Raw genomic sequence first — 26,326 nt, 5'->3', positions numbered from 1 at the left:
GTGATCAATTAATACCACCTCAAATATCACTGGTTGCCGTCTTCGGGCGCCCCTCCCAGGATCGTTCCCCGGCCAATGGAAACTCGGCGGCCTAGTTACTCCGTTCCTGGCCGACATTTGTCCATATTGGGACTAGTGCCACTCCGGGGCGGCCTCACCGCGACTCACGGTCGAATCCTCGCAAAGAGTCGTTTTACAGCAAAGTGCCTCAGTCAGCAGATAACCATTGATTCACCTCCCTCCCCTTCCTTGTCCTTGGCCTCTCTCTCCCGTCTCCAGGACTGACTTGCCGGTCGGACGCCGTCTCCCGAGTCACCCTTCACATCTCTCTTTCTAGTCTTGTCCTATCCATCGAGATTCTACTCGGATTGATACACTCGCGTCTACTACCCTCGAAACTTCTGCGCTCCGACGCCCGGCCTGGATTTTGCACAGTGACTCCCTTTTCCCAACTCTGCCGCGCCTCCGCCTCCGCTCCCCCCCTACGCTAGCCGCCCTTACTCAACAACCCTACAGTTCCCCTTCAACCACCCTCTGAGAATCCACCATCTTCCCCTCCTTTCAATCCGCTCCCAATTTAGATTCTTCTGTGTCGCTGTCGCCTCGGTTGATGGACGTGGGGTACTGCTGACGGAGGCAAGAGAATCGCGCCCGCAACTGCGCCCGCCCAGCACATTCCCGTCCCAGTCGGCCGCCCTTTGTCCTCCTGTCCCACCGTCCGAAGTGTCAACAATCTGGATTGCAAATACATAAGGTGTGGGTTGAATAGCAGGCTGTGAGGCACGCTAGGGAGAATTGCAGGCATCTCCCTCTGGTCTTCTGAAGACTGCTGTGAGAGTCAAATGATGGGATCGGCAGAGGCTGCCTCTTCGCCTGCGTTTCCTTTCCTGGACCCGATTGTCGTTGATGACGAGATGGGGCACCCTTACCAGGACGAAGATATGGACTTTTTAGATACTGCGAGGCTGCAGATGTCGGCGGAAAATGCAGGGAGGGACTTTGACGACATCTTCTCACGCGCCACTTCATCCCGCCCGGTCGCGGAATCGGAGCCATCGTGTCTGTCGCCCTCAGAATTGTCTCTCAAGCGATCGTACCAAGACCAGGATGCGTTGCGACAAGTGAATGTTGTCTCGTCCGACTCCCCCGCCGAGTCCCCGGATGGCTCATCTCCTAGCTCTTCCTCCACATCACCGCGGAATCATCTTCGAAACCCGTCCGTCACCTCGTCTGCGTCGGTTGTCCATAGCGAAAATACTGTTATGCCGTTCGGATATGCGACAGAGGATTGGATGAATCCCGACTTGTCATCAGTGAAGGAGGAGTCGCTGTTCGGTCTGGACCTTTCCCTGCCAAACCTTGACGGCGCGTTTCCCACAGACACCGATCTTGAATCGAGCAACAAAGCCATGGATGCCGCCTTTGATTTTGAGAGTGCCGCCAGCAGTCCTAGCCCTCTGAAATCCGAGTCTGCGCAGCCCAGAATTGCTAAGAGATCAAAATCTCAGATGCGGAGTGTTTCTAGCACTTCGGCCAGACATTCTGCCTCATCGGTGAGTTCCCGTTTTTTCATTGCCGCCGGTTTGATCGTGCTCTGCTGACACATAGTACACAGATGAATGGGTCATCCTTCTTTCCTCGCAACACCAAGGAGCCTTCGCCGTTCTCCGTTTCGCGAAGCTTCAGTCAGGCCAAGTCGCCACTGGGCCCATGGGGAGGCCATTCACCGTCATCACTTTTGGAAGAAAGCTTCGGTGGAATCAACATGAATGGCGGTTCTCCGCTTACTCCGGGTCTCAACTTCGGGCCGAGTAGCTTCCCATTTGGTGTCAACTTCGCACCGTCCCCTTCTCCAACCACCGTGAAGCAGGAGACGACGCAGCGTCACATGCTAACCGTGCATCCCACCTCCCTCAAATCACGCGTGGAGACTCAAATTCCTATCAGGCTGACCCTCTTTCCGTTACCGAATGGCGTCAAAAAGTTGCGCTTGCCGAGCCACACCATCTCGAAGCCGAAATTTCTTGCACCGCCGACTGTCGAACGGTCCCCGGAGATTGTGGAATTGCACACAAGTCTCGTTTGTACAAGTGCGATGCAGGATCAAGAGAAGCTGAAGAAGGCGTTTGCTAGAGCAAGAGGAGATAACTCTTACCGTTCATCCAGCTCTAGCCCACGTTCCGCTGAAGACATGCAAGAAGACGATAAGCCACTGGATGGCGGAGAAGTGAAGATCTGCCCTGGATGTATACAGCGTGAGCGGAAGCGTGCGTTCAGGAAAAAGCAAAGAAAGCCGGAGGAAGACGAACTCTTCCAGAAGGACGAGGAGAAAAGGGTAATCGTCTTCAACACCAACGAAGTCAAGGAATGGGCCGAGCCGTCGAAGAATGCCATGCCGAGCTTTGGAGACGCCCCGATGCCTAATATTCCTCCAGGGGCCATGCAAGTGGAGTTGCCAATGCGTATCGCATGCTACTGCAGGCATCAGAACGAGAAGCTTGGGTTTCAGTACGTATATCCGGCTCTGGGCGGATGTGGTATTGGTAGCACTTTGCTAACTTTAATTCTTAGGGTCATTTTCACTGTCAAGGATTATAAGGATAATGTTGTTGCTCAGGCGATAACGAATTCTATCATGATCACTGACGACCACAAAACTCATGCACCTCCCGCTCCACCAGCTCCTGGTCCATCTCCTTCTCTACCGGACGGGACACAGCTTCCGGGCGTTGGCGTGTTCCCTTCGAGCCCCAGTGTTGACACAGGCAAATCATCGGCCCCATCGCAACAAGCCGCCCAGTCATCTTCAGCTACCGATCTGCAGGGTCTGCAGCAAAGATTCAACACTCAATATCTGACGTCGGGCTCCTTCCCCGTGTCCCAGTCCTCCTCAACGAACGGCACAACCACCAACACTCAAACGCCGCGGAGTCTTTCTCGACAGACATCGCCGAACGATTTCCAAGGGCCGATGAGCAAGCGTCGCAAACACAGCAACTCTGGGAGACTGCCATCGGAACTCACTATGACCAAGCTGGAAAACACACAGTCGTCAGGTAGTGTCTCCAGCTCCTCAGCTCCTAACAATGATCCACCGTTTCCCAGCACTCGCGGGTTCGCATCCCCGGCGGAGAGGCCCTTCGTCACTGCTTCTGCCATATCTAATCAGTTCCCTAACGGACCGCCGACTCCAAACGGCGCAGATACCAACCCCTTCCTTAACACCATGCAACAACAGAGTTTGGACAATTTCATCCAGCAGCAATTGATGTCTGCACCGAACTCCGCCCAACCAAGTCGTCCTGGGACCCCTGGGGGTTCGCGCAACAATTTCCAGGATCCAAATTACAATATTTCCTTGGGACCCAACACGTCCTCACCAATGTGGCCGCCACTAACCAATGCGGGAAACCGGTTACCTTCAGTCATCCACAAACTGGTACCTGCAGAAGGCTCTATTACGGGAGGCACAGAGGTTACCTTGCTTGGAAGCGGCTTCTACCCTGGGATGGAAGTCGTCTTTGGTGACACTTTAGCCACCACTACCACGTTTTGGGGTGACAAGTGTCTCAACTGCCTGACACCCCCTGCACTTCAACCCGGGCTTGTGGCGGTGGTTTTCAAGCATGAACATCCCACCTTCGGCCAGATGCAGCCAACTCAACCTCTGATGCCAAAGCAGCAGCAGTTCTTCCGTTATGTCGACGATCGCGAGTTGCAGATGTATCGCCTTGCTCTTGGTATCCTTGGACAGAAACTCGGCAGTCAAGCAGACGCGTTCCAGACGGCTCAGCAGATTATGGGCAGTGACATGAAGGGCGTTTTCAACCTACAAAAGGACTTCCCAGGAGGCTCTGGTGGTGGTCACCAGCGGCAGGCGGCTGGGCTGGAGTCGCAAGTCTCACTTGGTGATCTTGATGGTAGAATGTGGAAGTACCTCGAGTTTGTCGATCTTGATGACAGCCCACGCCCACCCAGGTACAATTCGCGCTCTGCGACAGGCCAGACACTGCTCCACTTTGCTGCCTCCTTGGGCCTGACACGGTTCGTGGCCGGCCTGCTTGCGCGAGGTGCCAATCCCGACCTGCAGGATAACACCGGGAACACGCCGATGCACTTTGCGGCTCTGAACGGTCATGCGCATATTGTCAACAGGCTCCGTCTTGCCGGTGCCAACCCTAATGCCCGTAGCATTAGGGGCTTCACTCCAGCAGACCTCGCTACGACGTTGCCTGCTCACCAGGCGGCCTTGATACCTGCACGTCATTACCGCTCACGTAGTGTTGGATCGCTTTCCTCCTCGCGTCGCAGGCACAGTAGTTCCGCATCGTTACATTCCCTTTGGGACTCTTCATCTGTGTCGGGCTCTTTTGATCATGCCGTTGAAGACTCCGATGACTCGGAAGACGACGACGATGTAATCAGTTATAGCGCCTCCCGCCGGTCGAGTATGCATCACGAGCGGCCAGTGTCGATTCCTGGACCTGAGCAGCCAGCAGACTCGGACGATGCTCGACCATTTTCGCCTCCGGCCGCCCTCGTTGCTTGGCGTAACCAACTGCAGGCCCAAATCAATCAGTTCCAGCAAAGTGTGGCCAACGCCTTCCCCAATCTGCCTGCGTTGCCGCCTATGCCCGCACTGCCTGACTACCAAGCCCATCCGATGATGCGTCGTATCACCAATCTGGTTCCTCACCGACCGAGCACCGCGCGGTCTGCCAAAGATGGCTGGTGGGATATGCTGACGGGCAATTCCGCCCCTACGGGTACAGAGCTACCCTCCTATGAGGAACTCTACCCGCACAAAGAGAACGAAGATGATGAGCAAGCAACGCGTTTGAAGAAATCGAGTATGCTTCAAGCAGCGACGGAGGCAGCACTCGATCAGCATTTCGAAGCGCAGGCCAGCACATCGGAGGTCGTCCGAACCAAGCCAGAAAGTGAAGATATCAAAGATATCCGGATTGGCCGCAAGGTGATATCTCGTGAACAGCAGAAGCACCTTCGGGAGCAGCAAGCGCGGCGAATGAAGGGCCTAGGTAGCGATCGGAATCTGTATTTCATCTGGGTAAGTAGGACCGCTCATGGAATTGTCAGTATCACTTTGGAACCACTGCTAACGGTTGCTAGATTCCACTCCTTCTCTTGGTCATCTGTGCTTGGATTCGGAGTTATGTCCCGGGCATCTGGGAAGGCTTTACCAGCGGCTATGAATTCGTCAAGGCTCAATATGCGCAGCGCGCCTTAGAAGTTGGCCATTGACATCTGTTTTACTTTTCCTCCTTTCCTTCATCTGTTTTGAGCTAGGGCGTTCTGTCCTCTGGGTCGGTAATACAAACGGGGCATGTCTTTTCATTTGTTAAAGAGCTATTGTTCCATAATGACGGGATATGACTGTTTTGATCTCTTTGTCTTGTTTCTGGTGAACCATGCTGCCCTCAACTATTCCTGTACAGATTCTTGTGTGTTTCCTTAGGCGATTTCTCTACGGCTTTCTTTCACTTAATGAAGACCAAGTCACGTGTCCTGCAGAGGACTCAACCCCTATTGTTTTCTATACTGCGCATAGAGCTGAATATATCATTTACGATTGAGTGTCTTTCTAGTATCAGCATATCGATAGCATAATATTTCGTAGCAGCTTGGAAGCACCCCAGCCGTAACTAATGCGGGCTCCACGAACGGATGTCGGGGAAGGTTAGGCGGTAGGAAGCCCACACGCGCGGAGAGAAAGGCGGTCTTGCCGCCCCCCGGCCAAAACAACCGCAATACCATCATCACCGCGGTGGCCGATATACTTACCTCTCTGCCAATTCCCTCCCCTTACTGCGCATCTAGCTCGGAGTTTGGCTCCCCCCTTTCTCGGCCAGTCAGGCGGCATGCCCTTTGCGAGTGGTCCCTTGACCCCCGAATAGTGCTCGGGCATCATGGACCCCTCACCCCAGGCGGGCTCCAGCAGTGTCACCGGTAAGGATACCCACCCCCCGATGGCTTTCCGAATGGCATTCTGGGGTACACGTTGCTCACTTCTTCGATTTGATTCCCAGTCGAGTATACTGATCCCTCCGGTCTCTTCCCCACTGTTCAGTCCATCCTTGCAGATAAGCTACCTCTAAAGAACCTCCACTGGAAGTCCCCGACCCGCCCCGTTCGATCCATCGAGTCCCTCCGTATCGGCTTCGTCCCTGCCCAGCATGAATCGGACGAGCGCAAGCCCTCTACCGACACGGCCAGTGCCACCGTGACGCACCGGCGACACCAGATCCCAGGCCTCCGCCAGACCCCCTACTTGAAGATCTACTTGCTCCGCTGTGACGACAACGATACCTACAAGGCTACGGCACGGAAGGCACTGCGGGATTGGATCAAATCCCATTCCACGACCTCCTCGTCCAGCGCAGCGTCCACTAGCCAGGAGAAGCACGATGCTTTCGACTGGCTCATTGTACATGTGGTGCAGGACGGAGAGGGGGCGGAAAAGTCCGCCCCTTCTAAATGGGGTCGCACAACCACCACAGTCCTTGAGAAGGTCAAGGCCGACTTCAACGGAACTTCCAAGTCCTCCACCATAGATCGCGTAGCTCAGCTACGCCTCCCTAAACAGGGTAGTAATGCGAAGCCACCTGAGCTGGCCGATCAGATCGAAGACTTGGTTGAGAAGCTGAAGAACGCAATCCTGGCATCCTTTGATCTTCGCGTCGCGCAGTATGAGGAGGACATCAAAGAGAAAGACTCTCAGCGCAGCTTGCCTGGTTGGAATTTCTGTACCTTTTTCATACTCAAGGAGGGTCTAGCTAGGGGCTTTGAAAATGTGGGGTTGTTCGAGGACGCGCTGCTCGGCTACGATGAACTTGCGGTCGGCTTGGACACTGCGATACAAGAACAGCTTGAAGGAACTGGAGATCAACATGGAGGTGCATTTCTGACTTACAGCAAGGACTGGAAAGACAAGGCAAAATCGGCTCTGGAGTCTGGAGAAGTAGCACGCAAGGAAGAGGACGGGGGGACTGATGAGCCAGAACCCGTTCCGGAAATTGCAATGGATGACTTTCCCATATCTGCAACAAAAAAGCCGTATCGGGAGATGATACTGGCCAGTGATATCTCTATCTTTGATTTCCGCACTTATGTCTTCTCAAGACAATTGACATTACTGCTTAGGGCGGCAAAGGCTCCTTCCTTACTCAGTAAGGAAGCAGAAGCAGATCCACAGTCGTCCAAGAAAGACAGGAAGCCGGAAAATCTACTGCTTCTCTCCGAAGCTTGCCAGAGGGCAACCGAATTCATTAGTCTTGCGGCGCGGACACTAAGGTTCGACCTTGAGACGGGACTGGTAGATGTCGAGGATGCTAGGAAGTCAGAGGTGGTGAACAATATCGTATCATCATGGGCCTATGCTGCTGCCTCCCAGGTGCTTTCTCAGACCTTTACTCCCGCCCTTACACTTCCAGAGTCCTCACTGCATGCTGTCAACAAGCCAGCAGACAATGCTACGCATGCTGAGGGCCACCCACAGCTTCCCAGGCGCTCAAGTTCGCTTGCGACTCCTACAACTACGCCTCAGCCCCGGCGTATGACAACCTCGGGTATTTTGCCTCCAGATGCCCTTTCGTCTGTCCATGCTCGACCGGGCTTTGAGGGCCCCAAGCTTACGCCCAAGACCGGTTCCGAGCAGTTAGCTTCTGGAAGAGCGGAGTTGCTCCTGATGGCTCGCCGACTCCTGGAGGAAATATCTGCAAGATTTGGCTGGAAGGAGACTTGGAACGATCTCCATCTTCTGTTCAATGATCGAGGATCGGATGCTGACGATATGGCTGAAGTATCGCTTGATGACGAGACTCCACAGACAGCAGATAAGTCTGGGGAAACCAATCTTCTGTCTGGTATCGATCTCCCTGGCTTGAAGCTAGCTCTCCAGTCCAGAAAGGCTTTCCGTGTGCATTATGAAGATCTTACAGATCAGATGTACCGTCACCATATCGCTGCAAATCGGACGTACTCAACCCAGGCCGCACTCGCTGACATGGCCCTCATACGCTACAGACAGAGCGACTATGGGGCGGCAGCGTCTTATTTCCATCACATTGCTCCGTTTTATGGCAGTAAGAACTGGATTGTGCTAGAGGGCATTATGTTGGAAATGTATACCCGGTGTCTGAAAGAGCTTAATCGCAGTGAAGAATACGTCCGGGTGATCCTCCGTCTTCTCGCCAAGTTTGCCAGTTATACAGAGTCCAACCTGTCAAAGCGGCAGAAGACGCTAGATGCGTCGCATATCTTTGCGGAAAATGCATTGATCTCTGAGTACGTTGAGGAGCTGTTCAAGGCATCAGGTTCCCTTCAGAAAGAAGTCCTAGCCCCCATGACTGATTTCTTTGCGGATGTCAACGTCAAGCCTGCAATCTTACACTATGAGGACAAGGATGGGTTCCAGCTTCAACTGTACCTACGCTTTTGTTTGGGAAAGCGCATTGATGTTGATTCTATCAAGCTGCGATTGGTGGGTGCGCACAACGCTCAGAGTAATGAGCATTGGCTAGAGGCTCCTATCAAAATGACCATCAAGTCGTCGTCGACGAGGGTGCTGGTCGACTCTCCGGTGAGTCGGTCGCAGCTATTTGTGCTGTTGCTTTCTTGACAGATACTGACTATTTTAGATAACACTGCAAGGTAAATACTTCGTGGACCGCATTGAAATGCGAGCGAAGAACATTGTATTCACTTTTGGTGGCGGGAAGCATGCGTCCCTGCCAGTGGGATTCAGGGAGGCAGAGGCCGAGGAAGAGGATAGTCGGCCATTCATTTACTGTTTTCCGCCACCGGACGGCCTCCAGGCAAAGATCGTATCACCGCACTTTGTCAATCTGGAGGAATTACGAACACTAGAGCTGGAATTCAGTAGTGGATGGAATGACATCAAGAGCGGGACTCTTCGAGTGAGACCTGCCACTGCTGGTCTTCGATTGAGAACGACCGAAACCGAACTGGTAGAGGGTGACATAAAGATCGAAGCCCATAATGACTCGGGAAACATTGAGTTCACTCAGTTGAAACCCAACTCGTTCGTTCGGTTCCGGATCCCTTATACGGTCGAGGAACACCACCCGATGCTCTCTGCAAGGGCCGAAGTGTCATACGAGACAGAGAAGGGGCGGTTTACTTACTCCTCGGTGCACAACATCATCTCAGGCTTGCCAATTAGTGTCAACGTGCAGGATGTCTTCAAGGATAGTGTGCTATTCTCACGGTTTACCATCAGTCCGGCTATGCTGATACCGCTCCGGATCTTAAAGTGCCAAATCCCAAGCTCAGACATCTATGAGGTGCAGTCGAGTATTGGTGATTCTGTGGCACTGAATGTATTTGCCAAACAGCCCGCATCTCTTCTCTACAAGATTCGACAGCGGCCAGACAGCGTTCCCACTCCGGGAGCAAGACGGTCCCTGCGACTAAGCGTCGATTTTACTTGCGTGGACGATGAATGCCTATATGCAGTCGAGCAGACATTCAAGTCCAGCATTGCAGCTAGCGAATTTCATCAGTACACAAGTTTGCTCACATCCCACATTGTTGAGACGACCCGCTCACAGCTATCGACTTCCGACATGGAAGTTGTCGGCCTCGTCCGAGAGGTGGAAACACTGCAGTTTGCGAATGCCCACTGGGAGACATTGCTCAGTGCCTTGAAGGAGCCAATGGATGGACTGAAGGCCTGGCTTATGGATTGGCATAAGGTAAGTCACCCCGTACATCCCACTGACGGGCCCCCTTGCTTCTCTAGTCTGACCCAAATAGAATCACCCGGTCATCTGCCTTCCAGACTCTCCAGCCGTACGCAGCAGACACATCGTCATCCCCGTTGACATCCCAGAGATTCAAGTTGTGCACACAGCCGAGCTCCGCCTCACCAATCTGGCACAGCAGCCTCCCCATGCGGCAGTTGGACAGATGATTGCTGCAGAACTCAGCATACGTCATACACGACGGTGGTGCTCACCGGAGCATCGCGAGAACGCAGGCGGTCCGCTTGACTTCTCGTACGAGATCCGCGCAAATCCCGAAACATGGCTCGTTGGTGGGCGACGCCGCGGAAACTTCACCGCCGAAGAAGGCGAGACCAAAACCTTTGCAATCATGCTCCTCCCACAGAAAGCCGGACATCTCCTTCTTCCGGGTTTGGAAATCAGGTCCTTTGTGCCACCATCCCCAACATCCTCGTCGTCTCTGCCCCAGCCGCAGTCTCAATCTTCGACGACAGCGACTGGGGGCCAGATGATGAGCCCCAACCCTGGACAGCCCGTGACAGCTGGGTCCATGACGGCGGCCGCCGCCGCAGCGGCAGTGGCACCGCTGCAGCGCCGACCCATTCCGTGCGAGGTTGACTACCGCAACCACGGCGAGACCGTGCTGGTATTACCCGATCTCCGCACGACGACAGTGAGCCTGTCACTGTCGGGAGGCAGTCATGGCGGGGCGTGGTTGATCGATTCGGAGCGGTTGCATGTAACGAGCTCATAGAGTACATTTTTTCCCCTACATATCTACTACCTACATCGCATAGCTTAGAAGCCAGGTACAATGCATGTGTATATTGTACAGACTATATGGGATATACTTGAAACCATGATACTATAGAGAGTATTATTAGCAGGCAATGAATTAATAATAAGAAGATGAAGTGTACTACGTAGTCCAACAATATACATCAAACCCATCATCAATTGCAAATTACCCACAAATGCAAAATACACCCCCTTAACAATACATACACTCAATTACAACACATACTCTCCCACCAGATAAGGTCAGCATACCATACTAAACTAACTAACCACTCTTACCGACCTTAGTTAGTTAGCATCATCTCCATTAAAATTGTACTACAATAGAACGAACATTAAACACCTCCTTTAACTAGTTAACTAACAACCCACGCCAGTAAATGATCCCAATAAATAATTGATCAGCCGATATATAACAAACCTAAGAGATTGTTACACAAAAACCTACTACTCACTCCCACTAGACAACTTTAAAAAAAAGCATAACACTATCAAGTGCGAGTTAAATAAAGTCAGTGAACTGAATGAATGGACTGCCCATATTGCAAAGTACGTACTTAGTAGTAAACCAAACCTACTCGGTAATTGATTGACACACGCGCCCGCCCTTTTTTTTTTCCCTCCCACCCCCACATAATCCTTGTTTCCCGATCAGCTAGTCTACTTCTTCCCTTTCCCTTCCCCCCCAGCCCCACCGGGACCCAATCTCAACAAAATGGCTGGTGTGTCCCAACAGATGCTGACATGCGTTGCAAACGCCGAACTATTCTACTTTTGGTAGTACTTTTTTGGATTGCTTTGCTTGGATTGAGAATTGCTTTTACCGGGGGTTTATTTGAGGGTATAATATGTATGTATGTATGTGTGTGTGTTATTTATGGACATTGTATGTATGTATGTATGTAGGTATATAATTATTAAGTCGAGGAATTAATTGAGTGGGTGGGATTTATTTCATGTTGTTCTATATACTACTAAGTAGATAGAAGATAGAAGTTGGGGAAGGTATCACGGCGTACCTTCCATATCTTACAATCACATGCATCTAACTTTCCTTTCTCTCTCCCCCATCGGTTCTCATTATCTCCAATTTCCCTTATTGATGGATGTAACGCTTTTTCTTACCCTAAAATACCCTACAAGTGTATTTCGCATTACCCGATAACTTCTCGTCCCTATTGTGGCAAGTAAGTAGTAATGCTGGATGGGCTGGGCTGGCTGGTCGGGGGGGGCTTTGCGTTTGTTAAAGTTTTTCCACCCGCGCCGCCGAAAGTCTAAGGGCCATTCCAAGTACACAGTAAGTGGATTCTGCCGCTTTGTGTTCGAGTCGTGGAGCTGGAAACTAGACACTCTGTACTCCGTACATGCTGTAAGGCGCGCCACTACTGTCCACAGTCGGTAGATACATTCTGCATGCGGAGGAAATCACATGGGGGTTCTTCATTCATTCATTCGATTCGAGACCAGACCTTGTCGCGCTCAGGACCGTTCGTGTGCAAAAAGTCGATGATCCGTTCAATACCTCTGTTGAATCTGGACGCACGCATTGGGTTGGGCGAGGCTGGTTGGTTCTTTTGGTCGGTGGGATAAATCGAGAATACCATACCCACGGCATGTGAAGATTTGGAGAAAATCAAAAGGGTCTGTCTGTCAGGGCGTAGGAGTGAAGCAAGCAGTGAGCAGCTGGCTGGGGAAGGATCATCACTACTCTTTGTGTTTTGTAGGTACTGTAGTTCAGCTGGTCCTCTCCAGTTCTTGATTTCTGATAAGATGCCCGAGTCATCTCCGACCCATTCAGACTGACTAGTTAGTCTCTTTTGTTTTTTGTTTTTTTCGTCTCCATCCGAGGTGTCATCTGTCCGCGCATGGTGACTGGTGAAACTGACCAGTAAAAAATATCCGAATGCCACAGGGCCAACGACCAGCCCCCTCCGATAATCAAACTGGAATAATAACTGTAATTCTTCATCGGGGTTCATGCCTACCGCCCAAGGGGGAAAGCTGCCAAGATTGTTGGGAAGCCAATACCCGGCTGTGGGGCCTAAAATCAAAGTCCTATTGGTTCCAGCGGGGCGGTGAGCCTCCGCGGTTCATGGTCCCTGGTAACCCATGCTCGGGTTTGTTTCTGGAACGTGAAGTATTTTGCAATACTCGAGCCACATGGCCGGTTAGTCAGGAGTGCAACCACACAATCTTATGATCTTCTGGCGTGCGGTGAGAGAGAGCCATGCGGTGGAGGATCTCGGCTTAAAGGGGGCAAAGAAATAATCCCTCAGCAGTGAGCACACCCCGGAATGCAAATGACACTCTCGCCTCTGGCAAATAGGCCGGACGGATCAGCCGCCCCCTTCCAAGCAAGCAACAGGTGGCGTATACATCGCATCAACCAGTCACGGATGGCCCGCAACCTAGAGGGTTCATAGGCATGCGCATCTCGGGCAAGCCACAGACCAGACTCCTGTGTCGACCTCGGCTCAAGTATCCAGATTCTCCATGATCTTGCTTTGAGTCAAGCAGATTAACTTCCTACGACCTTGCCAGATGCGTCGATCGAGCCAGTGATGAAACCATCTGCAGATGTAGAGCATGTCACGCAAAAGGCAAACCGCGCTGAGATGGTCCAGTAAGCGCCGCCGAGGTTATCCATCCACCCGATCCCTTCTGTAGGCCAAAATGACAGGACAGTGTGAGATGAGAATGCGAATACTGCAGAGTGTAATGTTGTCGGGTCGTAATCTTCTCGTAAGTCGGGACGCCGTCCCGTATCAGCACGGCAGCCCCTGACCAATCAGATGTGTCCCACCCAATACAAATTTTTCGCGGGAGATCCCCCGTAACGCAAAATTACCAGCCCAGGGGCCCGGCGGGACTCGCATCCAGATCGGGTGTTTCTGGATGGCTTTGCCTTCTGGGCTTCTTCTTCTTCGACTGCACTAGAAATCAGTCTTCCCCAATCAATTCGCGTTCGTTTGGTTCTTGGGTGTTTTTCCCCCTTACCTTTTCCTCTTTTGCAATTTTTCTTTTTTGTCCTCTTTTCGGGACCCTCATTTTTTCTTTTTTGTTTTGCCTCCCCCCTCCTCTCCCCGGGTTCTGCTGAACGCTGAACAGGTGATCATCAAACAATCGCCCTTCATTTTTTTTTTCTTTCACTCTTTTCGCCTCTGTCCATCCGCGTCTTTTCTCTCCCTTTGAACCATCCCGTCCCACTTCTCCCTCCGGTCAAGGCTCTTTGGAGGCGACCATTTATATCCTTCCGATTGTCACCCTACCTCTCCTTCCCTCTTTTCTTCCCCCCCGATCCCAACCCTTCCGTCTCCTTCGCCGCGTGGGAGCTCAACGCCATCCAGTGCCTACCTTGAGCTGCTACAGCTTTGGCGCCGTGTTCTGACCCATTGGTATGTTGACTTGTTCTTTGCACAGGCTGAAGCATTGAACTCTGGCTAACAGAGCTTCCAACCTTTAGACTTCACCGTCTTCGAGCTCGAGAACACATTCTTGTGGGCAAGCTTCAACATGTCTTCCACAGCTCTCCCCAAGCGCGTTGCGCTGCACCGCAATGCTACGGATTCGTCCGTTCCCAGCTCGGTCACCCCCTCCCCGCTGGACAGCCCTCGCCAGTCCCCTTCGTCCACTTCCCTGTCCTCGTTGGCGTCGGAGGCAGAGGCCAGCGGCAAGATGCTGGACACCTATGGCAACGAGTTCAAGATCCCGGATTATACCATCAAGCAGATCCGTGATGCCATTCCCGCCCATTGCTATGAGCGCAAAGCTCTCACCAGCTTGTATTATGTCTTCCGGGATGTCTTCTGGCTCGCGACCATCTTCTATGTCTTCCACAACTACGTGACCCCTGAGACCGTCCCTTACAAGCCTGCAAGAGTCGTGCTGTGGGCTCTTTACACCATCGTGCAGGGTCTGTTCGGTACCGGTGTCTGGGTTTTGGCTCATGAGTGCGGTCACCAGGCTTTCTCTCCCTCCAAGGTTCTCAATGACACTGTTGGTTGGATCTGCCACTCCGCTCTTCTGGTGCCCTACTTCTCCTGGAAGATCTCCCACGGAAAGCACCACAAGGCCACCGGCAACATTGCCCGCGACATGGTGTTCGTGCCCAAGACCCGGGAGCAGTATGCCTCTCGCGTCGGCAAGGCTCTGCACGAGCTCAATGAGTTGATGGAGGAAACCCCCATCGCCACTGCCTTCAACCTCCTTCTCCAGCAGCTCTTCGGTTGGCCCATGTACCTGCTCACCAACGTCACTGGCCACAACAACCACGAACGTCAGCCTGAAGGTCGTGGAAAGGGCAAGCAGAACGGCTACTTCGGCGGTGTCAACCACTTCAACCCGTCTAGCCCTCTGTACGAGGCCAAGGATGCTAAGCTCATTGTCCTGAGTGACATCGGTCTCGCCATTGTCGGAAGCATTCTGTACTTGGTCGGCTCCAAGTTCGGCTGGATGAACCTTCTGGTTTGGTACGGTATCCCCTACCTCTGGGTGAACCACTGGCTGGGTAAGTAACTTCCTTCATAAACTGGCACAATTGCTGCGCCGAATACTGACTGGAAGATATAGTCGCCATCACCTACCTCCAGCACACCGACCCCACCCTCCCCCACTACCAGCCTGATGTCTGGAACTTCGCCCGTGGTGCCGCTGCCACCATCGACCGTGACTTCGGCTTCGTCGGCCGTCACATCTTCCACGGTATCATCGAGACCCATGTTCTCCACCACTATGTCAGCACCATCCCTTTCTATAACGCCGATGAGGCCAGCGAGGCCATCAAGAAGGTCATGGGATCGCACTACCGGACCGAGGCCCACACTGGCTGGACCGGATTCTTCAAGGCTCTCTGGACTAGTGCCCGTGTGTGCCACTGGGTCGAGCCCACCGAGGGTGCCAAGGGTGAGAGCTCCGGAGTGCTCTTCTACCGTAACACGAACGGCATTGGAGTTCCTCCTGCCAAGCTTGAAAAATAGAGCATGTCTGTCGTACATAGAACGAGTGATATCTTTTTTTTCTTTCTTTTTTGGAATTCTTTATTTCCCTTTTTCGTCAATCTTTTTTTCCGCAACACGTGGTGCTCTCGCAGGATCGACATGGACCACGGTATGACACTTCCTGTTGTTATGTCATAGACCAACTGCGAGTTGTTTCGAGCTGAAGGCGTATACGGAACATGGGGTAAGGGTTTGAACGTGTAGAAGGGCCAACGTCATGTCTGATTTAATCGTCCACTATTATGAATGTAATCCGGAAGGGGGATCGTGTAATATGATCAACAAACAGCTTTCACGCTTTCAGTGCAGCTCGAATCGAGTAATTTTCTAGTTGTCCTTTGTCTTTGATGGGATCTCGATACGGACCTCTGTTACCATCGTTATGGACAATCTGACTGCAACTTCGCAGTCAGAGTTGGATCTGGTATGTCTGACCAAGCATCCTTCATATCCGACGACTGAAGACCGAACGGTCGAACGAACAAGCGGAATGGGAGAAGCTCAGCAAGTCCCCAGCTGGCTGACAGCGTCCGGACGGACCCACCGCATCAGAAAAGAAAGCGATAAACTATTGGAAGGCTGACACCTGGGCACTAGTGATCACATTGACCCAACCCAAAAAGTAAGCATAAAATTAAGGTGGGAATAGTGTGGGCGTGTGGGAAGGGCACTGAAGAGCTTAAACCTTGGATGAGTTAAGTTAATGTTAGTTGGTGGTGGGCAAAGGAAAGAAAGGAAACAAAACTGCGGGGGCGCCCGTTCCGCCAGACGCCGAAAACAGACGCTAGTCCCGGAACAGGTGAGACCCCTGGTCAGTATCCAGCAGGAAAGCCTCGGACGGTTTTACAAAAAGAAAAAGTATATTCAAAAGAAGAAGTAGGAAGTGGAAGAACAGCGAGTCAGAAATATATTGTTCGTGTCGTAAATCGTGACAGGGAATATCGCGCTATATGGTGTCAAAATCTTCTGTACAGCCCCTCAGCCCTCCCTTCCAGATTTCAAACTCCGCCTCGTGTTGGATTTCGCCTTGTTCTGTGACTGGTCCGGCAGTCCAGGGGGCAAAAACAAGTTTCATGGTCCTTCGGACGCCTCGTGTAACTGCCTGTGTTGACACTGGTAAGGATTGCCCAGTTGTTGCATGATCATCACGGACAATATTCGGCACACTGAGATTTGTCTTCTCGTCTACTGCATCGGTCTCGTCCGGTGGTGCAGAGACTGCAGGGCTGTGTGCTCTAGTATGTTCTTCACTCTCCGTTGGTACCCGTGATTCCGAAGGCTCATTAGCCTGTTCTCTTGCTGTAGGCAGCAATTCTTTTTCGCTGGAGACAAAGGTATCCTCTAGGATGGCCTCCCAATCCACGAAGCGGCTCTCCTTCTTCAGTGCAATGCGACATGCAATCTGGGTAGACCAAACCAAGCCCAGAGCTGGGGTCTTTTGTGCGGTTTGTTGAAAAGCTGGGTACAGGCTTGAAATAGTAGGTTGTAGCGTGTCACCCCACCCAGTGAAGAACCTCTGTTGGTGTAGAAGACTCAAAATCTCGTTTCGTACAGGGTTGCCAATCAGGTATGACCCGTCGAACTGCTGCTGCTGCTGCGGATCATCCTCCGTGGTGAACGGTGATGAGGGAAGACTAGAGGGTGATGGTTGGAGGACCGGATTATGTGGAGTCAATTCGACATTTCGGGACTCAAGAGGTCGACTTCTTGGTAATGGTGTAGCAGCTTCTGATTCGTGATGTGACGACAGCACTTGCTGTTGTGTGGAAGGAATAGGTGAGATGGCACCGCCATTCAAACGAGATAGTGTTGGATGCCTGCCAGCAGCTTCAATGCGATCAGAAACTTGGTTCGCTACTACAACTGCGACATTCTCGTCCACAGCCAAGTTCCTCAACATCTGGCCTAATCTGGCAAGCTCGCCAGAGCGTGTGGACAACCCCGACAGATTATGGGACGAATGTTCCGCCCGGTAGTTTGCAGTTATGGAGTCGATGATCACGAGTCCAACATTATATCGCTTGATTGCGACAGGGAGTTGGTAGTTGAGGATGTGATCTTGTGCCTCGAGATCCATGGCATTGATGGACAATATATTCTCCAGCGAGGGCTTGTGGGCTTGAGACAAGGTAGAGAGATATGGATGGAATTCAATGAGCTGCGAAAGCCGTGGTGTCGATAATGGAGCTTCTGTGGAGATGTATATGGCACACTTGCCCAGGCCACGAGGTGCAGGGAGTTGAGCGGCCAGAAGAAGGGTGAGAAGGAATTGCGTCTTTCCACTCCCACTGTGACCGATTAACCGTTAAGTCAGGACGTCTCGAATACGAATGAACTCACTCTGGGGAGCGAGTATACGCACCTCTCACCAGTTACCTCAGTCACATAACCCGTCGGTATGCCACCATCGAGCAGAGCGTCCAACGTGGGGTCGAGGGTACTGATCGCGCTCCACTGTGATAGGTCTAGCTTGGTTGTCGGGCCTGGAAAGACAGGAACGTCGACACTGAGGCTGGAGCTTGGCTCATCAGAATCGGGATCTCTGTTTTCCTTGAAACCGACATCATGATGGAAAGCTCTTATGATCTGAGCGGACAGGCGGCGGACATCGGCGGGAGGGACACGAGCACGCTTTGCGACTTCGAGGATGTCGAGAGTGATCAAGTCGACCGTGCTGATATGGCTTCGCTCAAGAGGCGGGAGAATATGAGCATATGGCTTGGTAGGGAAGTCCGGAAGGACCGACAAAAGATCCATAAGCGTGGAGGTGGAGGAAGTCGATACTGGAGACCCTCGGTCATCTCGTGCGCGACGCGGAGAAAACGCGGGTCCACGTGCTGCCGCCCAGCGGCTTCCCTTTTTGGAACTCTTTTGGTCCAACTCACTTTCTATGAAGTTGTCCTGAAGTCTATTTATTAATCAAGTCATGTATATTCCAGGATACTCCTACTTATCTAAGTACATAGTGGACTCTACCTCCTCATACTATAAGCATGATGTTGAAAACATACTTACCCGAGCACTCGATTATATATCTATCCCACCACACCGTCCTTTGGCATGATAGTCAGCACCATCAATCAACTCCATAAATGATCCAGAGCACCATCATGTCGATGGATCAAAATACCAATAAGTAGTACGAGAGCCAACTCAGAGATTAGTATTTTGTCACTGCAGTACAGGTTCTCAATGAAAGCCCTGATCCTCTCAATCATTGCCTCTTCGCCGCCACAAGACTATCTCCTGCCAAACACTTTTCTCGAAGGCCAGTGTCTACACTTTCTAATCTGCATCACGGCTCTGGACATCCGAATGACTTTGTCAAGTTACCAGAAGCATGTGGAGCATTTTCCCAACTTGGCTGTCGTGACTGACTTCATCAACTGAGTCGACAATCCATCCGTGAACGGTGCAGCAGCAGGACTATCTGAGAATAGAAGGCTGTGCCAGTGTCGAACACTGGCTTACAGAAATTCCAGATGGGTAGCCCCTTATCAAGTCATTCGCTTCCTGTTTCTAAACAGTGCTCGTCACTTGTCAAAACAACATCCTAGTCCGCACACCGGTACTAGAAGCAGAGCTGAAACTACTGCGCCAATAACTTGTCTGAGGACCCGCACATCAGTATTCATCCCTTGGTCTTCACATATATGCATTTGTTTCAGTATTCTCAACTGACTGTTATGCTCTTCTTCAGCAGCGCTCAAGTAGGGGGTTTGTTTTAGGTCCTCTGAAATTGACTTGCAGTCGTTTAAACTACGGGGTTCACCAGCGAACTTGCAAGGCAACTTAACCCAATCATGTGCACCGAGACTGGAGAACAACGCGCGAGACAGAATATGATAAGCTGGATGTAAGGAAGTGAGCGCATCCACCCAGTTTGTTTGCATGACAACGACATGTTGCCATGACTAGAACTAGGAATAACATCAAAGTGTTCAAAGTTTCGGTCAGAGGCCTTGGATCGACGTCGACAACACTCAAAAACCGCAATTACGCCGCTATGCATCTTCTCCTCTGGCGACCGACTAAGAATGGTGGATATAGGGTGCATCTGTGCCCAAATATTTACTCAAACTGTCAACAGTGCCTCCCTTCCCAGACCCTTGCGACACATCAGCTGCACACCTGTACCAAGCCCTAGATGAAAGTCCAATGATGACGCGAAGCACCCCGTATCAGTTAATGCGCTGGCGAAGTAGGTGTTTTTCCCTTCCTTCTATGGGAACCACGATGTCTATCCCACATTGGACACTAACATACATACTCCAAACCCACATATCCTAAACAGTACGTACATTGCCCATCTTAACGTACAGTAATCAAATCATTATATTGTTATCCGGACATAGAAATACCGAGTTATGCCGGAATCCATGATATGTCTCGCACTATGAAAGAAGTAAGGGGTCGGAATTTGTGTACAGCCACATGGTGCATCTTGGATGGGTGTATCAGGCAAGCATGGAAACGCAATCACCCATAGGGGTTGTAGCAGATTGACAGTGACGGACATAGCCGAGACACGGATGGGTATGTGGCCATCGCTCCTTGCGTCAGGAACCTAAAACATCCTCTAGCATGATTCTGGGGTAGGTAAGGATGGCATATGGCAATGAAGGCCCTGCTCGGATATTGGGCTTGGGATACTGAGCTATGGCTAGTGAGATACTATAGCATGAAACATGCCACGCCTCATACAGCCTCGTCATTTTCGCCTATCACTCCTCAGGTTAGTATGCATTGATCTTAGCAACAAGGAAGGTCCGAAGGGCAATCGATCTACTCCGTTCTAACACCGATCTGCATTGACCAGGAGCTGTCTTGAACCTGGGAGCATGGCCACTGTGCTGATGACCTGATCATGGGGATGTCTCTGCCTGCTGACCTGAGACCTTAATGGAAGATCATGACGTTATCCTCTTGAGAAATTGCTTCACATACGTGTAGAGTTCCCGACGAGATGCTCTCACACCTACAGGGTGCTTCAAAGGGGACTATCGAGGATAAGCACAAGCACAAAAAGCTGAAAGGGTCTTACACATGTACTAGAACTTTACAGCTAACCTCACCAAGCTTGGTAAAGAATATGGCTGTCAGACGTCGCATGGAATGCGTCGTCTCCCGTACCCTTGGAGCCCAGTAGTAGATAGACTGGAAATTTGCAGAGGTGGGTACCTTGCTTAACAGACTATCAGAGCATCCTGTCGAGAACAAGGCAACTAAGTCTACGGCATGACACTCTTCCAACTAGTTCGGTAGCTGAGCATTCGTACACATGTACTACGGATGAAGAGAAGAGACATCATATTCCCAAGCAGATCATGAATGCCTTGGCAGAAGAGACCCTAAAGAGGTCCAAATTCCGTACCTTTATATTGCGCCAGAAAGGTCATCTCATTGGTGGGAGAGATTTCCAGCACGGCTGAGCACAATGGCGTCCAATTCCAGGACATCGAACCCTATAGCCACATTCTCGATCTAGCGACGTCTAACCCGATTGAGAGGGCCCCAAAGAGTCTGAGAGGGTCTGGACTACTGTATAGTGATGCGTTACTGGCGGTATCTCCTCGATTTTGAGAGCGAAGTCGGTTGATCCCCTATCCCATCTGCATGGTACGTACAGACACTGCCAGTGCAAAGGAGACAGACAGCATCCACTCTGCACCACACAGCACCAGAGAATCAGTCAAACCCACCCCAGAATTTGGCACCGGCCGCCCAGGCACGCACAGACAACAGCGCACCCGCGCGCCCGCGTCCAAGCTCAACGGCGACCCAGAGAGAAAAGGGCAAGGCCTCTAACCTAATCAACCAGAGGCACATTCAAATCCCGACACCGTGCCCGTCGCTGTACCTTGTCCAAAATACGAATAAAAGCCAAGCAAAATCCTTTTACACCACTCACGCTGATTGGAGAGAATCTGGAACATCCCGTTCTTCCCGTTTATCCCGAGAGATACGAGGGAGGGAAAGGAGAAAGAGGGGACTCGATGCATCACATTGGGTGGGGACGCGGATACCACGGCGTCGCGTATAGTAGTCTAGCTCAGGACAAAAAGAAAAATAACGGTCAGCTAGAACATAATTAGACTAGTCAAACTCCTAGCGAGTAGGCTATGTACATGCTTAAGTGTTGTCCCTGGAGGGGGAGGGTACTAAGTAAGTACGATAGTTAGTTAGTTGATAGATAGCTACAGCTAATAGTCATAGCTAACTAACTCATGTTAGGACGGACGGATGGGGAGGTGGGGACATCCAGCTCCGTGCAGTGCTCAATATTTTGACAGCCATGAGAAAAAGATAGATAGATAAACTATTTCCTCCGGAGTGGAGCATCAATGGGGAGGAGGAGGTTGATGATGATGAAGCTAAGATGCACACTCCTCTGTAGCTATTTTTACTATACGACGCACTAGTAGTACATGGCAGCTCTGTATTTATATGATGATGATGAGGAGGAGAGTTATCCATAGTTTAGTATGCACATTCTCTCAGGATAACTCGGATAACTCCCATAGAAAGCAGACATTACGATCAGCTTCGATCCTTGAAGTAATAACTTACTTTCCTTATTATCTTGAAATCAATCTATTATTACTACGTAGTAGTTATGTTGTTACCAAGACAAGAATATAAGCCGATTGCCCAGCCACGAAGGAGGAGGGGGTGTTGTTGGCTGTTAAAATGAAGATCTACGCAAGGAATAATGAAATGTACAAGTGAGAAGATAGACAGATATATGAATACCAGGATGAGAATAAAGAAGCTGTTGTAGTAGGAATATGTGTTGTGCATCGATCGCTTGCTTAAGGGCTGGTCTTTAACTAGTATACAGTATGGTGATGGTTAATGCCAGATGCAGAATTATAATTGTGCATATGATGGTAAGTGTATCCTACTTACGGAAATAGTAACTAGTTAGTTGCATACATAGATGGATGGATAGATAGATAGATAGGTAGGTAGGTGCATTGGGAGGGACTGGTACTTTTGTCTGCATACTAAGCCTCGTGGATCGCGGGATTTGCTAACGGGATTTGAATGAATGGATGGATGGATGGTATGGAGTAATATACTTTTCATACCTCAAGTATGGTCCACGAGAGGGTTTCAGTCGGTGCGTTTCTTTTTCTTTTCTTTTCTTTTTCTTTTTCTTTTTCTCTTAAATCTCATTTTACTCTTTCTCTTTTTCTTTATTTTGCTTTTAGCGTTGTCATGTCACGGGTGATCGGATAGCTACTACTACTCCATAGTGTACTAACTACTCCAATGACCTTCAAATCTACCCCACCAGTGGAAGACCATGAGACCTGCCAAATATGTAAGTTGTGAATGAAATACCCTGCACTTACCGGAGCCATCCCCGTCACTGATTATGGGTGGGAAGAAGCTCTTGGACTCGAGCCTCGGTATGTAATATGGCGGAGAAAATCCAAACTGGGGAGGGGTGAAAGAGGAGAAGGCAGTCGGGGACCATTCGTAAAGTAATCGGTAGTCTGCCACGATCGATGTGGTTAGAGGGCAGGGATGAGTCTCCTGCAGATGCGAGGAATGCACACACGTCTTGCCGACCACCACTCAGTTTGGAGCTCGGTGGGTGGCTTTTTAATCCCCGAGAGCGCCTCAAAATGAAGGTTGTACAACAGACGCTCTTGCTTAGGACCGAATGTCGCCGTCCGAGATACTCGGGGATGGAAAAGATAATGCGACAGAAGAGTGTCGGTAGGAGAGTTTTTGAGGGTTTGAATGCAATAATTGCGATGGTGTGGTGAGGTGGCATTGCCACATCGCCGCCCCGTTTCCCCCCAGGCAGGCTAGCTAGGCTTAGCGTCGTGGCTCGCAAAGTACTTGTGTGTGTAATCCATCTGGTGTTGATGTTTCCAGAGATCAAAATAACCGTATCGCTGTGATAATCTCAGGAAGGACCTGCTCAAGTATGTGCCCGATTTCCCGGCAACTTGTCTTTCGCTTGCTCTCTCTCACGCTACCTGTTACGCCTCCCCAAATACCAGACACCCAGCACTACACATGACCCATGCAGCCCAACCAGGAAGATCCATGCGGGTAGACCCGACAGGGTGGTTACTGGCCAATTTCTCTCGATAGCGCACACTCGGCTTATGCAGCAGAGGCATCCGGACCCAGAAGACAGAGTGCTGGCGAAGTTCACAGCACGGAATGCGTCCAACATGCTTGCCTTGGATGCCTCGACTGGAATCGTTAATCGGCCTGGATGCACATACTTTAGGTGAAAGTATTACACGTCAATGACCAGAGAGAAACGCAACGGTCTAGTATATTGCTACTATGCACCGGCACGGATCCGGCAGCTTTCTGGAACTCATGCAGAAAGAACGGGTCGCTCGGACGGTGGTGCCATGTCTCGGCGGCACGCATGTAAGCAACGGTATCAATTTGGTATGACAACGGTGGTGGTAGTGGTGGTGGTGGTTGATGGGAGCACAAGGCACCTACTTACCTACCATGTACTAGTCGTCGCAGCTAGTTGCTGCCGAATGAATGAAGGATTAATGACAGGAGAAGCAGGCTGTCGATGCAAGTGGGTGGTGGCCGATGCACGCTGTCATCATCGCTTTTCGGTGGCTTCTTGGGATTTCCCCACTCTATTATTCTTCTTCCTTTTTCTTCCCCCTTGTGGGAGAGCATGACATGATCCCAGACTGACTCTCCCTATAAACAGCCGAGACTATACCTGCTAACCATAAATTGATCCTCATTATGATCTCCAGGTAGAGCAGGAGACGGAGGCAATTAGAGTGATTGACATGGAGATCTTCCCGGAGAAAAGTCCCCATTGAGATTCCAGTCCGAAACGCAGGGGTGATAAGCGCCCGTAAATCGACTAGATTCTGCCGGGGAAGGTGCGGTGTGGGCCCGGGACTCTCTCTTGCCCTCTCTTCTTTTCTCTTTTCCGCCAGGAGGGTACAGCCAGTCACGCAGACAGTCTGTTAATCAGTCAGTCAGTCATTCAGTCAGTCGGTCCGCCTGCCACTAAAATAGTAGCACTTGAGTAGTACGGAGTAGTAGCAGTAGTAGGAGCACTGGTTGGTGGTTGCACCATAGCAGGTACACGAGGTGTCCATCACACCGTTATCCCGCAACTTGTCACAGCTACCCCTGAGGAACCAAGTCTATTCATAGTGGTTAGGGTAAACGTCGGTTCGACCATGTCATACTTAACTAGCTAGCTCCAAGCTGACTATGTGCATACTAATCCACCTGAGTATGGAGTAATAGTAGTATGTTACAGAACGAATATCCACGTTCCGACCTACCGTCAAGAGCTCCAAAACAGTGTGACCACACATCTTTTCGCAGTCTTATTAGGTCCGGATAGTATATAATACATAATACATACTCAGCGGAGATGAGGATGCTGTAGGTCTTCAACTACTTTCTCGTCTGGTGGAATGTAGGACAATGCCTGCCTAAAGCCGAGGTGCTGAACCAAACTGTCAAATTGGCTGGAATGGGGCCGCTGTATTCGGTGCGGACCGTCTGGGTGGGGCAGAATGAAACCTTCCACAACCCAGCCATCCATTCCATCCATCCTCCATCCGACTTACTTACCACAGTACAGCACACGATGATCGGGGCTGGTTTTCATGAGTCAAGGGCCATAGCCAAACGGGTGGACGGACCAGGGCAAAGCCGGCGCCTGACGCTTGATCTTTTCCCTTTCAGGGCAGTTTCAGTGGAGTCGCTGGCAGTGGTCGAATCATGTCGCAGGTGGGCACAGGAGGAGGGTGTGGAGTCTCAGCTTCCGATTTGCTGAGCAGCCATCGTCATTCGCAGGTTGCGATCCGATGCTAATCCCAAGCAGGCAAGACCACGGCCTAGATGGGCCTGCAGGCGCCAGGCTCATAAGGCTAAATTACCTGAAGGACCAAAGAAATCCTCCAACGATTTGGGGTCGGGTGTTCTGCGATCGGGGCTGGGGCAATCCCCCCCATTGTCGAGCTGACGACCTGCTTAGTTGGTCACTAAGTAGGGAATAATCCCTGAAAACCGTGAACAGTCCGGGCTTCCCTACTAGAGGCCATTTCGTGCAGATCCAATCTTATTTGGAGGGGGCTGCGACAGGATTTCACATCCCAGGCTCCTGTAGTTTTCAGTTAAGATCGTCAGTGCTTCGATCGGTGCCAGATTTGCTTTTCTCGGATTGTTGTTTGGTTCGCCGTCGGCCGGTACCGGAAATCACCATTTACGGACGGACGATTGTCATTCGCTCATCTGCCACCCAGCTGCTCCTCACGAATGACTGCCTGCTTACCTAGATGAGAGAAAAGAGAAAGAGGAAAAAGAGCATGGAACCTGCATTGCTGCATCGAAGTAGTTCGCATGTGGCCAGCCCTAATTAGGTACGTACCAATGAGTAGGGTGTCGTATTGATCCATACGATAACAAGTAGTCATCTTTAGCGACCGTCTTACGCCTTGAATAGCAGGGGAAGATTCGAATATCTCCTATCTCGAGATTATTGGCTCCAGGCTCGGAGCACACAGCGTACTGAAGGACCTAGCCAAACTCAAAAAGCGTGCCATAATTATCCCAGGGCTACTCACCAACCAGCGGTCCAGTGACAGGCCGCTTTGGGCAAAGTGCCAAAGTAAGCAACTATGCCCACTACTATTAATGAATCCTGAGATCGCACAAGAGGACGGAGTAGCATAATTTCAAAACGTTCGATTTCAACTGACAAATGGGGCAAACCATCCCCAGCCCTCTCTTGAGACTGGC

At 51.1% G+C, this 26,326-nt stretch overlaps 7 protein-coding genes across 7 annotated transcripts; 4 read left to right on the top strand and 3 right to left on the bottom strand.

The window, feature by feature from the left end:
* Positions 1–564: 564 nt before the first annotated feature.
* Positions 565–5,346, top strand: BO85DRAFT_190361 (putative membrane-tethered transcription factor (SPT23)). The gene is made up of 4 exons (XM_025654427.1): positions 565–1,553; positions 1,616–2,508; positions 2,572–5,068; positions 5,131–5,346. Exons 1-4 carry the CDS (start codon positions 843–845, stop codon positions 5,260–5,262), a joined length of 4,233 nt encoding a protein of 1,410 aa, XP_025519132.1. The 5' UTR covers positions 565–842; the 3' UTR covers positions 5,263–5,346.
* A 425-nt stretch (positions 5,347–5,771) lies between these two features.
* On the top strand, positions 5,772–10,664 carry BO85DRAFT_446368 (putative TMEM1 family protein). Its single transcript, XM_025659488.1, has 4 exons — positions 5,772–5,967; positions 6,048–8,599; positions 8,658–9,734; positions 9,796–10,664. Exons 1-4 carry the CDS (start codon positions 5,928–5,930, stop codon positions 10,516–10,518), a joined length of 4,392 nt encoding a protein of 1,463 aa, XP_025519131.1. The 5' UTR covers positions 5,772–5,927; the 3' UTR covers positions 10,519–10,664.
* Positions 10,665–14,075: 3,411 nt separating this feature from the next.
* On the top strand, positions 14,076–15,538 carry BO85DRAFT_364965 (oleate delta-12 desaturase odeA; the record flags this gene model as incomplete). The annotated part of the gene is made up of 2 exons (XM_025655720.1): positions 14,076–15,069; positions 15,132–15,538. 2 exons carry the CDS (start codon positions 14,076–14,078, stop codon positions 15,536–15,538), a joined length of 1,401 nt encoding a protein of 466 aa, XP_025519130.1.
* Positions 15,539–16,443: 905 nt separating this feature from the next.
* BO85DRAFT_446364 (putative DNA repair protein (Rad57)) lies at positions 16,444–17,886 on the bottom strand. Its single transcript, XM_025659487.1, has one exon. It carries the CDS (start codon positions 17,634–17,636, stop codon positions 16,506–16,508), a length of 1,131 nt encoding a protein of 376 aa, XP_025519129.1. The 5' UTR covers positions 17,637–17,886; the 3' UTR covers positions 16,444–16,505.
* BO85DRAFT_446363 (uncharacterized protein) lies at positions 17,679–18,552 on the bottom strand. Its single transcript, XM_025659486.1, has 3 exons — positions 18,023–18,552; positions 17,874–17,955; positions 17,679–17,817 (listed from the first exon to the last, which is right to left on the bottom strand). Exons 1-2 carry the CDS (start codon positions 18,314–18,316, stop codon positions 17,941–17,943), a joined length of 309 nt encoding a protein of 102 aa, XP_025519128.1. The 5' UTR covers positions 18,317–18,552; the 3' UTR covers positions 17,679–17,817; positions 17,874–17,940.
* A 1,185-nt stretch (positions 18,553–19,737) lies between these two features.
* On the bottom strand, positions 19,738–20,705 carry BO85DRAFT_446360 (uncharacterized protein). The gene has a single exon (XM_025659485.1). It carries the CDS (start codon positions 20,272–20,274, stop codon positions 20,119–20,121), a length of 156 nt encoding a protein of 51 aa, XP_025519127.1. The 5' UTR covers positions 20,275–20,705; the 3' UTR covers positions 19,738–20,118.
* A 1,341-nt stretch (positions 20,706–22,046) lies between these two features.
* On the top strand, positions 22,047–24,085 carry BO85DRAFT_475333 (uncharacterized protein; the record flags this gene model as incomplete). Its single annotated transcript, XM_025662715.1, has 9 exons — positions 22,047–22,284; positions 22,401–22,449; positions 22,657–22,682; positions 22,819–22,886; positions 22,923–22,974; positions 23,485–23,499; positions 23,607–23,813; positions 23,896–23,962; positions 24,059–24,085. Exons 1-9 carry the CDS (start codon positions 22,250–22,252, stop codon positions 24,083–24,085), a joined length of 546 nt encoding a protein of 181 aa, XP_025519126.1. The 5' UTR covers positions 22,047–22,249.
* Between the last annotated feature and the right edge of the window lie 2,241 nt (positions 24,086–26,326).

Source organism: Aspergillus piperis, assembly GCF_003184755.1.
Source record: "Aspergillus piperis CBS 112811 unplaced genomic scaffold BO85scaffold_3, whole genome shotgun sequence".
In the NCBI taxonomy this organism is placed as follows: domain Eukaryota; kingdom Fungi; phylum Ascomycota; class Eurotiomycetes; order Eurotiales; family Aspergillaceae; genus Aspergillus; species Aspergillus piperis.
Note: the sequence above shows the minus strand (reverse complement) of the source record. Positions and strands in the feature narration are given on the sequence as shown.

Coding starts and splice junctions, on each gene's coding strand:
- BO85DRAFT_190361 (XM_025654427.1), top strand. CDS start 843: ATGATGGGATCGGCAGAGGCTGCCTCTTCGCCTGCGTTTCCTTTCCTG. Junction 1,554..1,615: donor CCAGACATTCTGCCTCATCG/GTGAGTTCCCGT, acceptor CATAGTACACAG/ATGAATGGGTCATCCTTCTT. Junction 5,069..5,130: donor GGAATCTGTATTTCATCTGG/GTAAGTAGGACC, acceptor AACGGTTGCTAG/ATTCCACTCCTTCTCTTGGT.
- BO85DRAFT_446368 (XM_025659488.1), top strand. CDS start 5,928: ATGGACCCCTCACCCCAGGCGGGCTCCAGCAGTGTCACCG. Junction 5,968..6,047: donor GGGCTCCAGCAGTGTCACCG/GTAAGGATACCC, acceptor TTTGATTCCCAG/TCGAGTATACTGATCCCTCC. Junction 8,600..8,657: donor GGGTGCTGGTCGACTCTCCG/GTGAGTCGGTCG, acceptor TGACTATTTTAG/ATAACACTGCAAGGTAAATA.
- BO85DRAFT_446363 (XM_025659486.1), bottom strand. CDS start 18,316: ATGGATCTTTTGTCGGTCCTTCCGGACTTCCCTACCAAGCCATATGCT.
- BO85DRAFT_446364 (XM_025659487.1), bottom strand. CDS start 17,636: ATGGATCTCGAGGCACAAGATCACATCCTCAACTACCAACTCCCTGTC.
- BO85DRAFT_446360 (XM_025659485.1), bottom strand. CDS start 20,274: ATGACGAGGCTGTATGAGGCGTGGCATGTTTCATGCTATAGTATCTCA.